Source organism: Carassius gibelio, chromosome A15, assembly GCF_023724105.1.
Source record: "Carassius gibelio isolate Cgi1373 ecotype wild population from Czech Republic chromosome A15, carGib1.2-hapl.c, whole genome shotgun sequence".
Lineage (NCBI taxonomy): Eukaryota > Metazoa > Chordata > Actinopteri > Cypriniformes > Cyprinidae > Carassius > Carassius gibelio.
The window spans coordinates 2959779-2973914 of NC_068385.1; the positions used below are offsets into that span (position 1 = coordinate 2959779).

Consider the following 14136-nt stretch of genomic DNA (forward strand, 5'->3'; position numbering starts at 1 on the left):
TTACATATGTGGAGCTGAGAGCATTGCGTGCATTGGTGTGTGCATGTGTATCTTCATGAATGTTTGATGGAAAAGGCTGAGCAGAACTCCTTGAGGAGAAACTAAAGTTTTTTTCTTGATGTTTGTATGTCACGCAGTATTACTATGCCATGTAATCTTAGTTTGAGGTACTCTTAGTCTGGGCCCGCTGGTGCACCGAATTTAGAAATGTAGGACATATAAACAAGTGCACATAAGTAAACAACACACAGTAAACTTATATGTTTCAGCTTAGTATGCCAGATCTTTTATGTATTATTATTATGATCATTTGTTTTTGTTTTTTGAGTATAGCTCACGCAAAAAAAAAAAGTAATTTACACACCCTCATGTTTTTCTAAATCAGTACGAGTTTACTTATTCCATGGTACAAAAAGGGGGAAATTAAGAATTGCACTTTTTTTCTAATTTAAGATTGGTGAACAAATCATTCATATTTGCTGACTGATTTCTTGAAAAGATGAATGATTCATTAACAAATTGAACATTATTATTTATCTTATAAACACTCAAAAAAATTATCAATAACAACAGACAGAAGAATGTTTCTTGTTTGCTTATAAAAATCCATCTATATAGGAGTTATCTGCCTGTATGTCTGTTTTTCTATGTGTTTATGTGTGTGTAAGGCAATCTGAAAGGCCTCAGGTAAAGACAGCGATTAATCTAGCCTGGCTTAACCCTGTCTGACCTGATTTACACCCTGTACGTCCACACACTGCTCTGCTTTGACCATCCTTCTGCTGTTAAACCACTCTAGAAAATCCTGCACAATGTCTAGAGTAAACACTCATACTGGCATTCGGAGCCCAGGAATTCTCTCCCCGTCTCTTTCAAACACACACGGATGTTGATAAACCTGTCATCATACAACATAAACAATCTGTAACAGTCTCTCTTCTCTAAATCCAGTAATGACTGAAAGTCAAACTTAGACAGTGGATGTATCCAACTACATCATAAGCACCATTCGGACTGTAATTGTTTGTCAGAGTAACATCTGTAAAAGAACATCTGCATGGCTCCCCAATGATACATTTTTTTTTTTACATTTGCTCATTGCATGTAAACTCATGAAATATCAGCCCTAAAGCAGTTAGCAGAAGTCTAACTGCTTATATACATATCCATCTACGCTGTATACTAAAAACCTATAACATACACAGCATAATTTAATAAACTGTTTTTACACACACACTTTCTAAGATCTAGCAAATACATGACAACATTTCAGAATTAAAAGCATTACTATGAATGATCAAAATATTTAATTTTACCAGTCAAAATTATTTCTTACATCAGACCTTGATGCAAATGAGGATTGTGTACCAAGTAAAATATTTCTTTAAAATAGCTCATGAAGGCCAGTTGAGCTTTTCAGACACCCTTTAAAAAAAATTTTTTTTTAAACAAAATAAGCAGTCATCACTCAAATAAGAAACATTTATATTGGAACAAATTGACCTCTATAGTTTTCCAATCGACGGGCGACGCAGGTACTTGGGCAGTCAATATTAATGTACGTGTGATTGACGAGGAGGACAGCACCGGCCCTAGAGGGAGATCAATACTCGCCGAGATCTGGAGTGTGAGCGTGGGAGAGCGTTTGGTTGTTTAGAGCAGTGTGGGAAATTTGTCTAGACTCAAAGCATGGCATAAATAACAGAGCAATGTCATAACAAATAGCTCTAAGGGCTGAGATATATCTGGCATTTTCAAATAAAAAGAAACAACACTACATGGTTTAATGCAGAGGATAATGGACCACAAACAAATTCATAATTTGCTATTTTTCCCAGAAAGAACCGAGCCTACTTGAATCACGCTTTGGCAAAGAAATTTTTAAAACCGTTCCTCAACCTCTCTGCCTTCAGTTCCTTTCATTTTTAATGACCATCCATGCCGATGTTAGCACGGTTGGGGCAAATGAAAGAGAAGTTTATGGAGATCTGTTGAGATTTATGAGCTGATAATGACCTGCCATGTGACGTCTAGGGCTGAGCGTGATTGGGTGAGCAGCCACAGGAAGTCTAGCACACTGTAAAAACGTTCTGAGTGGGACCGGCTCTGGCTGCAAGATGAGTCCATCTCATAGCAGCAAAAAGACCCACTTAACTGAGGAAATATTGTGCTTGGCATGACGTGGAGTGTTTGTCCAGTTCAGCACAGCAGCTGTGGAACAGACAGGCAACATAAATGTTTTCCAGCTCTGTCAAAAAGCACCAAAACCGTTTGTCTTTGTTTTCAGTTGTGTGGATTTAGTCATTTTAAAACTGCACTATGACAATTTCTGGAGGGGCTAATGCTCCAAAAGAGATGATGAAGGAGTTTACAAACCAAAATTCCCATTCAGTTTTCATATTCCTGTATTCAGTGTTCAATAACATGCTCAGTGCACTTAACAGGGTGAACAAAGGACCATGCAATTGTCTTATGCAAGACCCTGTAGGGAATGGGTTTTAAATAAATACACGGCTTGGTGTAAATTTTAGGCTTTCCAGACTTTCGTACTCCAAGCTATCTGGAAAAACACCCCGCAACAGATGCTAATAGTGAGAGCAGAGAAGCCGATAAAGAATTCAACGAAAGAAAGAAAAGAAAGAAGAAAAAAAAAACTCACAAGAGAATTCTGGATCTTGGCAAACCAGTCCATAATATTTTAAGCATGTGATCTGACGAAGAAAAAAAAAAACATATAACTTATAACATATATAACATATAAAATGTACCAGATGCTGTAATATTTCACACACTTTTATTTTTAAAAATACAGTAATACGAATAGTAATGTTATTATAATATAAAATTTTAGTTCTCATAGTTTAGTTCTCATAGTTCCCATGTTTTTTTCTTTTTTTTTTTTTACGTAGAATATAAGAAATAGCAACTAATTAACTCTATGACTATGTGATACCTGAAAGTTTCATGAACTATAATTAGGATGCACACATCTGTGTGCAAAAAATAAAGGTCGCCAAAGTATATGTCACATCACACATATTAGTCAAGTATTTAATGAAGAATATGAGCAGCTCCCTTGTGACCTAATTAAATCAAACCCTCAGAGACACCTGAGTAGGGACAATATCTGTTCAGTAAGCTAATTAGCTGCAAAGTAAAAAGCTATCTGCCGTATTAGAGACAATAAGATTTAAGATGCCAAAAAATAAATAAATAAAAGATTTAAGCATCCATTTATTCACTCTCTATAAAAGATAAGCATTTGACTTGGGGTTAAGCTATTTATAATGGCTGTCACATTTTAAATACTTTTTAAAAGAAGATGCAAAGATTTATTCTACTAATGAGCAGGAACAATATAAATGCAGGCTTTGAGTCTAAAATTACACCGTAAATTTATGATAATCGCACTGGATGCGCATGTCATTTCGTCTTTATGAATGCAACTGTTGCCTCTGCTTATGGAAATTAAAACAAGTATCATGAGACAATTTATAAATATGCTGTCATTATAGTTAACCCACGCTCTAATCATGTAGCTACAGTAGTATGGGCAGCAGCTAAGATGTACTTTGTCAAAAAGTCTTCTGGTAAATAAATAGCAAAAAAAAATTGTTGTTTCTGACAGGTCTGCTTTGTGGAGCTCATGAAATGTAATGACAGCTAACCAAAAGAAAAGAACATTTAAAACAAGTCCTCCTCTCCTCGGGTTACCTCAGTTTGCAGCATACAAACTACAGCTTCAAGAACAATTATCATTAAGAGGGCTACTCTCTCATGTTCAAAAGATAAGCCAGTCATTTATCCAGAGCATCGCGACAGAATGCCGTCATTTGGTGCAATCTGCACTAACTCCCCTGGAGACACTCATTCAGAATTTCATATATCAGAGAAAATTGAATTAAGGATGTGTGTGCCGGCAGTGCGCTGTCAGGAGGAGTAGCACTTGTTTTCACTGGCCTCGTCAGCCAGCGAGAGCACAATGTGCACCTTCAGTCTAATGCAATCAAGCTCCTGCAAGTCAAAACAAAGCAGATGCAGCTCTGAAAAAGACTTGCCGAGCACCAAGGAAGTGGATGAAAATGGTGGCAGAGAGGAGAAAAAAAACAGATATGGCATCTCTGAAAGTAAAGGCAGGTCTGCTCAGCGTTACCCATAATGCACATCTCTGTCGTGAGCTGGTAAACAGCCGGAAGGCTAAAAACAAGTATTTTCCAATGCCTTTTGATTTTAAGTTTCAACATAAAAGACTAAAAATTTAATTAGATAAACATTTAAAATGTGATTAAAAAAATATAAAAAAATTAATAAATAACATGTTAAAAAACCAAACAAACAAACTAATTAAAAATTTAGAGAGAGAGAACTGGCGACCTAATGTACAACCAAATTTCCATATTTATGTCAAAATTATGCATTTATGTAAGCATTATGTAAATACATGGATAGACGCATTGAAATTCTCCAAGGTGCAAGAAAAAGTCTCCTCAATGCTTTTTATTTTATTTAATGCTTTGTATTTCCAACATAAAAGAATTAAAAAGTAATTAGAAAAAGTATTTAAATTGTAACAAAAAGGAAATAAATATAAACATTTTTAAAAGAAAGTAGCAATGAATAAATAAATACAACACTTTCAATAAATAAATTAATAAAAGAAAAGAAATGCATTACATAGATAAATAAATACTTTTAGAGAGAGAGAGAGAGAGAACTGGCAACCCAGTCTATTACAGAACATCTATATTTACAAATATAAATTTGAATGTATAAAAATGAAAAACAACTCATGAGAAATATTTGACTGATACATGGGGATTCATATTTGGTGAGATAATTGTGTGAATGCAAGTCCAGTCAACTAGAATTATGCTCGCTTGAACAATCGGACATTCATAACAAGAGATTTGCACAACTCAGGTAATTATGTTTGCTGTCAATTTCTCCGCTCTACCTCACTAGCCCACTCGAAAAGATCCGTTAGAGACACTTCATCTAATTTCCTGTCAAAGCTGCACAAAAGAAGTGGAATAACGTGGTATCGCAGCAGAGAGTTGGTGCGGGTCCAGCGTATGAGGGCTTCGCATTAGCACGCACCAATTAATAGCTGCGAGCCAGACGGCTTCCCTTTTCTATCAGCCACCTGTCTGTCAAAAAGGAAATAATCATTAGATTCTAATAAATCTGTCCACCATGTCAATGTAGATGCCATGCAAAAATTTGCAAGTCTTAGCCCTGGGGTGCCCAGAGACCTGTTTTTCATTATTCGCTGTACAGTTGAATGCACACACTATTGGTGGAATAACTTCAGGTGTGTATTGTAGGTGGGGTTGAGAGGGGAATTATGATACATATCAAGCCGGATATTTCAGCAGTTTTCCACAATGCTGCCAATCAGGACAGCGCTGCAGGGCATTCTCACCAGTATGACTGGCAGCTGTTTCCTGCTGGACAGGTCACGTGACCACGGCTCACGGAACTGCGGTGCAGGTTTGCGTGTCTGGGACTCTGGGAGTTGTGTGAGAGTGGCAGGTGAGAATTTAAGGGTGTGTTCAGAAGAACCTGCAACCCAACTTACATGTTTTCCAAGACATGTTTGCAATGCAATATGGCTATATTTGCTTTTTGGGGTTATAGAGGACACATATTAAAAGCTGACTATTTGTTTTTGCCCCCAGTTAGCCCAAATTAGTTTGGATGTAAATTGGTGTATAAAATTGAGATTTTGAAGAATTTTGAAAGTTGAATTGGTAATGCATTTTAAATTCCAATTGAATTCTCTAAATTTAATTTAAATTTAATTTGAATTGATGTAGCAAACAGGATGCAGATTTTGAATTCAAATGTAAGGAAGTGGAATTAAATTTAGTGATGTATATTATAAAAAAAAAATTATACAGTATAGTTTTTTAACAAAAAAACTAATTGGCCTAATAAAGCCTTGTTTGAACCTTGAAATATAGATTGATAAACAAAACAATAGATAAAATGATAGGATGGATGGATGGATGGATGGATATATGGACAGATTGATGGAAGATATGATATATAGAACAACAAACATAAAAATACAAACAGACAAACTGATCAATAGAACAACAGACAGACAGAACAATGGATGAAGCTTAATTTGAACCTGGACATAAATATTGATAGATAAAACAACAGACAGAAGAAAAAAAAAAGATAAAACTACAGATAGATAGAATGACAGATAAAACAATGGATACAATTACGGACAGACCGATCAATAGAGTGTGATTCCATTATGTCATTCCAGTTCAAATTCTAATTGAACGTCCTGTAGGATGTGGCCAATTCAAATCAAATTCACACTCATTAACTTAAAGGAAACCAGTGTTTCAGTTCCTGCTAGCTGGTGCATCTTTAGCATGGATGAACACATTCGATAACATTGGCGGGGAAAAAAATAAGAGGAACTGAACAAAGAATATTCATCACAAAACCGAAAAAGCTGCCTACCTCATTATCTACAATAGCACACACTCCCCTCCTACGCACATTCACCCCGGAGGCTGCACACCCCTCCATACATTATTGAACAAAGGCAGGGGTCTTCAGGAGGGAGGTTAAAGCCCCTGTTTTTGTTTCAGCAGTGCTGAACCTTCAGAGGTTAGAGCCCCAGGTCGGCCAAGGACATGCGTCAGGACGGCTGCAGACCTGTGAACTACTGCTAATGAAGGCAGCTCAAGCTGGTAAACAGCACAGGGTGGATGTCACAAGCATACATTACAATACATCACTGTCTTCCTCAGGCCAGGGGGCTTCCTCTGCCCACCTGGTGCCACACTGACATGTTCAGGCATTACAGTGCTGTAGGAAGAGAGATTTTAAGCAGATATTACCCATGCTGAATGCAGAAAGGGTAAGAATTATAGCTAAGGTTCAACATAGTGCACAGCCAACAGCATTAGATCTTTTCCACAAAATTATTTCAGCCAAGAACCGACCACTTAAACTGTCTCCACAAATGGCTGTTGAAAAAACAGCAAAACGATAGTAGAATAGTCTTCTAGTCTGCAGTTTTAGAAATTATTTCGAAATGAGGATAGGAATGGGTGCGGAGGAGAGAGCGTTATATGGAGAAAGATACGCTCAGACAGGAATGTGGTGGTTTTCAGGTCAGTGAGCTTGTGAGATGTAAACGTAAGCAAATGAGTGCATGAGAAAAAGAGAATGTGACAATCTGACAAAGGTATAGAGCAGCTGGAGAGGAAAAGTGGAGATTAAAAAATGCTAATTATTACATCTAAAGCATACAAAACTGAAATAATGATGAAAAGGGATTTTCAAGCATAAAAAACTTTAATACAGATAAATTTTTTTCTCTCCCTTTGCATTAAAATGATTAATTTGTATGTTTTACACTCCTAATTGAAATTGTAAATGGAATTTCAGTGGTCCATTTGAAGGATAGGTGGCGGTAATGAATTTATAAGTCTGTGATCAGCCATAAAGCAAGAAGATGAAGAAGCCGCATCACGCGCCAAAACTTGCAGTGAATCAGAGGTAAAAACTATATAAATACTGTTCAGTTTCTTGACTGATCGTTTCATGTCATTAAACATCAGTGTATCGTCACAAGCCGCAGGGTTTAATTTGGTTTTGTTAGTGTATGTTTTTTTTTACTCTCAAAGCCATGATTCCCATTAAATCCCATTATATGACTGACAGACTGCAACGGTTTGAGTTTGTGTTCTACTGAAGAAACAAAGTCACCTACTACCATCTTGGATGCCCTGGGGTTAAATAGATAAACATCACATTTTCAGTTTTGGGTGAATTATTCCTTTAAACTAACTTTGCCACTGTCCTTCAAACCTCTAGGTTTTACCCATTTGCTAGAGAGACATTTTTTATTACAATATAATACAATTTTGCATGATCACTTTTTCTTTAATATACTTTAATAAGTACAGATCGATTGTGAATGGTACCAAAGGAACACACAGGGAAAGGTGTCTCCATCTCTCTTTCCGCCATGCTGCTCAAGCAGAGTGTGCAAACACAAAAAATATAACATAACAGAGTATTTTAGAATTGTATGTTTTCACACCTACACACAGACAATGTCACGTTTCTCCTTCATGTGAGAATGACGTCGACCACAACTTTTCTACATACACCATGCCTAACAAGTAAAGGTAATGTTTGCAGTGGAAACGCAAGCCGGATCAGCGTGCACTGTCCCGAATCACACTGTAGGCCACTGCAGGCCTACTGTACCGGACTGCACCACTCAGTGGAAACATGGCTTTTCATGAATGTGTTTGTTCCACTGAATAACAATGGAAAATTATTTCACCCATATTTTGAAGTTTTTTTCAAAAAGGTTATTTGAAACATTACAGCAGACAATTTACATGCATCTAGGCTTTCTGTGTACTGTATATAAATCACTTTAATACATTTTATTTGATTCAGACACCAAAATGGTATGTTTAAACTTTGACCCTCATGCTGGAATCAATAATGAAATTTTTAACGTTAATGATGACAGATGGATGGACGGATGGATGGATGGATTGTGTTTTGATGTTTTTTACCTTCGAAAGGTCCCTGAAGTTTCCAGGAATCGTGAGGTCCAGCTCTTCTGACTCATAGTTTGTGAGGACCCATGGGAAAACAGGATACTGATTCAGATCATTGTATGTCCTTCCTGAAAGATTAAAAGTAGTATTTGAAATTACTAGAAGGCTGCTGGGCAACATAGTGGAAATCCAACCACCAGCATCGCCTTTTTGACCTATAATCATTCTGGTCCAGATTATTTTGACTACTGGTTATTGTGCTCATCTCCCAGTGGAGGAGTGTGAGCAGAATCCTTATTAGGACATCATAAATTCATAATTGATAGCATGAATGATCATTGATCATGATCATGATCATGATCATTTATAAAAAAGAAGAAACAAGCGTGTTGCATTTGAATGCATACATCTTATCCCACTGCACGCTGAGATTATAAAAACTTTAAATTTATCAAATATAAACTCAGGTTTTCATAATAATTAAGTTCTCAACAAGATGAACAGGCAGGTGTTAGTGTGGTTGTCTGTTGCAGAGCCTAATTACTGTATTACAGCAGTGGAGGGTCAGAAAGGTTTTGTGCTACTACTTTCTTGATTTAAGTTTCCTGAAAGTGAATATTGTGCTGTGAAGTTGTAGCATGGTTGTAATTAAAGACATTCAAATTCTTCTAGAAGATGACACCGTACCCTTGAAACCCCTCCCTGTGGCACAGTCAGGCCTCTACTCTGATTGGCTAGAGAGTTATGGTAACCATGGAGACCTATATGAAGTATCCATGACGGAACATGTATGCGGCAATGCAACATACAGTACGCCAGATGTGGCTTTGTCTTTATCCTTCCATCTCTCTCCATCTTTCCTTATCTCTCTCTCTCTTTCTGCTCTGTGCCTGTTTCATTGCTTTTAGGAATATGGATTTCAGATGGTAAGAACTGTCAGAGGAGAACATCATAAGAACAGAGCTATAAAATGGTTTGCCTCTTTTCTAAATGCCTAATAATTTATGTCAGATGATAAAGTCTTCACTGGGTTTGATATATGTAAGACTCTATCTATCTATCTATCTATCTATCTATCTATCTATCTATCTATCTATCTATCTATCTATCTATCTATCTATCTATCTATCTATCTATCTATCTATCTATCTATCTATCTGTCTGTCTGTCTATCTATCTGTCTGTCTATCTATCTGTCTGTCTGTCTGTCTGTCTGTCTGTCTGTCTGTCTGTCTGTCTTCTAGGGCTGTGAACCTTTTAACTTAAAGACCTTTTCAACATTTTTACGAAACATGCAAAAAAAAAAAAAAAAAATTCAAAAGACATTTACTAGGCAAAAAAATACAGTGTTTTACAATTTCAGTGTATTTAAATGCTCTTATTGGTCGATATGCATGATGACACCCATCCCAAGCCAGTGCTGATTAACATCCCACCCCTCCTGTGACCCATGGTTTGTCTGTAAGTGTATTCAGAGACAGTGAGCAACAGACTTTCATAATAATAAAAAACTGCATTAACGCTTGATAAAATTATTGTCGGTGTTAATCAATTAATGGGATAATAAAATGTTAACTTGCCCAGCCCTCATATATATACACACACACACACACACACACACACACACACACACACACACACACACACACACACACACACACATACATTTGTGTATAGGTAGGTTCTGCTCCAAATATTTATATACATATAGGATTTTCTAAGAAAGAAAGCTGTTGTCAAGAAATAAACTTTAAGCTTTTGAATTCACAAAAACACAAAAAAATAATTTGGGGGAAATGCCAATCTGATATATAGCCTTCTGTGAGCAATGCAAAGGTGCTGATATGATTTGTGCTTGCTGTTTGGACAGAAAAGTTTTCAGATTGTCTGGCTACACTTGGGATCTGCAGCTGTAAGGACACCATTGAAGCTTAGCCATGTTGATACACAGAACCTCTTAAAGAAGAGATACACTGGGGCTATTTCATCTTTATAGTACTATTACTCATACAAGGACTGGAAGCCTGGTATTTCCTGTGGAATTTGGGGAGGGCACAAATGAAACCTGATCCTGACCTTCGCAAAAAGGTGGTACTAACCAATAGATGCATCTCAGTTCAGATACCTGGCTGAAAATGTGAGCATGTGTAACTTGGCTGACAAGACATGAGACGTGCGGATCTATGTGCAAGCTTTTATTGGACAGAGACGTGGTCATAACAGGCCTGATTCAAACAATGGCAAACAAGTATATAGAGGGCAAGACACAAGAATAATCCAAGGGCAAGCCTGGGTCTACGATGAACGGACAATATCTAGAGGGCTAAGCAAGAGGAGTAATCCAGAATCCAAAGCAAAGGGTCAAAACACGAGTAACAGGGCAAAGCAAGAAAAAGACTAAACTATAAACTGAAACAGGATTATGAAAACTATAAACTGAAACAAGACTATGAAAACTATAAACTGAAACAAGACTATGAAAACTAGATACTAAGACAAGACTATAAAAACAAACATGGAATGGCTTGGTATCGCAGCTATCGCTAGGCGAGGGATATGTGCAGAACAATACTCGGCAGTGTGTGAGAAGAAGTCCAATGCTTATAAAGTGTGTCTGATGATGTGCTTTGTGTGTGATTGTTCTCAGGTGCACGGTGTGATTGTTATCAGGTGAACCTGTGATTGGTGCAATGGATCATGGGCAATGTAGTCCAGGGTGTACTGTGAAGTGTGGTGAATTAACGGCAGTTCATGACAGCATGTGTGGAGGATGTGGGGATATTGATGATCTGGGCTTTGGTTCTGGGTTCTGTCATGATGGTTGGAGATGACAGTGTGTATGAGCTAATTACCATACCCATCACAAATGACAGTCATTAAACTCCTAAACAGCCACCTCTTCAGATAAAACACTTCCATGATTTATAAAGACCTCAACCATTTTTAATTTATTTTATTTCTCATATTGATTTTTTGCTATATATATATATATATATATATATATATATATATATATATATATATAGCCTAAATTGAACACATATATAAAAATAAAAATAAAATAGTTATTTGGTGTTCTGATACAAACACTAAAACTAAATAAATCCATCCCAAACTGTGAGCATAATGATCTTGATAGGCCGGATGTAGGATGAGGTAGACTTGATTAACCAGGTTAATGCCACATGGTGAAGTGGGGCCGAGACGAGGAAAAAGGTTGAGATGAGCGGAGGTTGAGCTGACAGGACCGAGGCCTGGGTGGAAGATGTTAATATCACCGCAATAGTGTTTAATTAGGAGTGGACCGGCTTCACATTATCACCCCTCTCTCTCTCCTGTCGGTGGGCCCATGCTTCACCGACACCTCTGTCAGCACAGGTCATTACCACTCCTGCCTTTAATGAATTTTACCCCGTTCCAACTCTGCCTTACATCTAATTAGCTGACAATAATGTTTCGAACTCACACTGGAGCTAAATATAAATATGCATGAATGTGCAGCGTGAGCGGGGATGACACATTTCAGTGTCAAGAGGAGGTGTGTGTGTACGCGAGAGTTCTCACTAGTTCACATCAGAGACTTTGCAACAGAATATTTCAACTCCGAGACACACTAATTATCCCAAAGAGTCCTCAGCTCTCGCTTTTGCGCAACAATGGAGCGTCTAAGTATAAAGAGAAAATATAGCCTCTAAATAAATAATGAGGGGAAAGAGGGTACATTTTTGTCAGAGAATATTTTTGTTTGAAAAGAGAAACTAATAACACAATTTAAAAAATAAAATAAAATAAAATTATTTGCTGGCAGCCAAACCAAAAGATTCAATACAAACGTGATTGCAAATAGTCCAAAATGCTTTCATTTAAATAAATGGTTAGCAATGAAAAGCAAATAAGATCTGACCTGCAATGGTATTGAGAAACATCAGGTACTCAAAGTTGGAGATCTCCCGTCTTTGCCAGCGCTGAGTCATATTAGAGGGCTTGAAGAGCTGACGGGGGGTGGCCAAAGAAATCCGCCTGCAAAAAAAAAGCACAAAACTGCACCAATAAGTAAGGCTCAGGTCCAACTCGACATTTGCTTTCATTTACTTTGATTATTGTGGACTTGTTCTGCAGATGGATTATAACTCAAAATATGATATTGTAACATTTAGCTTCCAAAAAAAGACAAAAGAGAACACCAGCTCACACACGCAAGGCTGTCACGCTCTTTACTGTGGTGTGTAATGAATGCATCAGTTCCAGCAAAAGAGATTCTTTGCAGATGACCATACTTCATCTTTGCTCTTGAAGTATACACAGCACACATGCTAAAAATATGAGAAAAACAGTATTCTGGTGCAGCGCCTGAATCAGACCTATCTCAGGGATTCTCATCCACGTGCAGGACTTCTATGTTTCACTTTCTTTTTTTTCTTTCATGTTTTTATCTTCTTATGTGTTTTTTTTATATATAATTATGCACACCTAACTTGAACTTATTCTGACTAAGAACAAAAGAATCAAGAAAAGTACTTCTTATTAGTTATGATACCAGAAATGCATTCCTGAATTTAATGAAGCACCATCTAACAGATTTTCAATATTACCGGTATATGAACTCACACTTATCCAGACTAGTGTGGCATACTAAAATGTACGATAAGCCATCATGTCTGCATCAAATTAACTTTTTATTGATGCAATGGACAAACAGTAAATTTTCAAGAGCATCATATATTTTTTAGTCGAAGTGGATTACATTTATTTATTTGATTTATAATTATAATATTATATATAATATTATATATATATATATATATATATATATATATATATATATATATATATATATATATATATATATATATATTTAACTAATTGAGTGTTAAAAATTAACAATTAAATAATGAAATATCACTATAATACCACTTTGATGCTAAAATATGCTAATTTATACTCTCATTTTATGCTTGCTGAGCATTAAATTTAGATAGATATTTTAGTTAGTACTGTACAATGTCTACATGTTACTGCACTTATGATGACTCCCATGGACTTCAGTTGAAACCCCTGAAATAATACGGGATCATTTGGTAGGTTCAGTCAGGAACAAATATTCAAAAACGCCCATGCCGCAAGTAACTACCTCTACCTCAAAGTATACCAAACAGTTGCACGGCAAAGGAGTACATTCAGGATCAATCTTTTCTGACATTTGATGTGGTCATCATGCTAAACTTTTAAACATAAGGATGAAGTAAACATTGTTTTGAGCAATATTTTGAATGGCAACCACATGCAGGTGTTCCAGGGAACTAGAAACAGACTTGCCTGGCCTGTGGAAGGCCGTAACTTGTGCCGATGCCAACGCATGGAAGACTATAGACCACCTTCTTCACTGTGGGCTGATCGGGGAAGTTAAACATGACGGACGCTGAGGGAGGGAATGACTTCACATGTTAAACAAGGGCCTACAGTACAGTGCATCCAAATATGAGTAAACATTTCCACAAACAGCACAAAGACTACAGAACAGGTAATCATACGAAGCTTAGGAATCGTTCAGTCTCAAACTATTCTCAATCTCAATAAATAACAA

At 36.8% G+C, this 14136-nt stretch overlaps 1 protein-coding gene across 1 annotated transcript in view; it reads right to left on the reverse strand.

Moving 5' to 3' along the window:
• The window catches only part of LOC128028945 (neurobeachin-like), a 235933-nt gene that overhangs the window by 46418 nt on the left and 175379 nt on the right, over positions 1-14136 (reverse strand). The window contains exons 42-44 of the mRNA XM_052616324.1: positions 13869-13971; positions 12457-12572; positions 8568-8680 (exon numbers count right to left, since the gene is read on the reverse strand). Coding sequence (XP_052472284.1) covers positions 8568-8680; positions 12457-12572; positions 13869-13971 — 332 coding nt within the window. The remainder of the gene's footprint in view (positions 1-8567; positions 8681-12456; positions 12573-13868; positions 13972-14136) is intronic.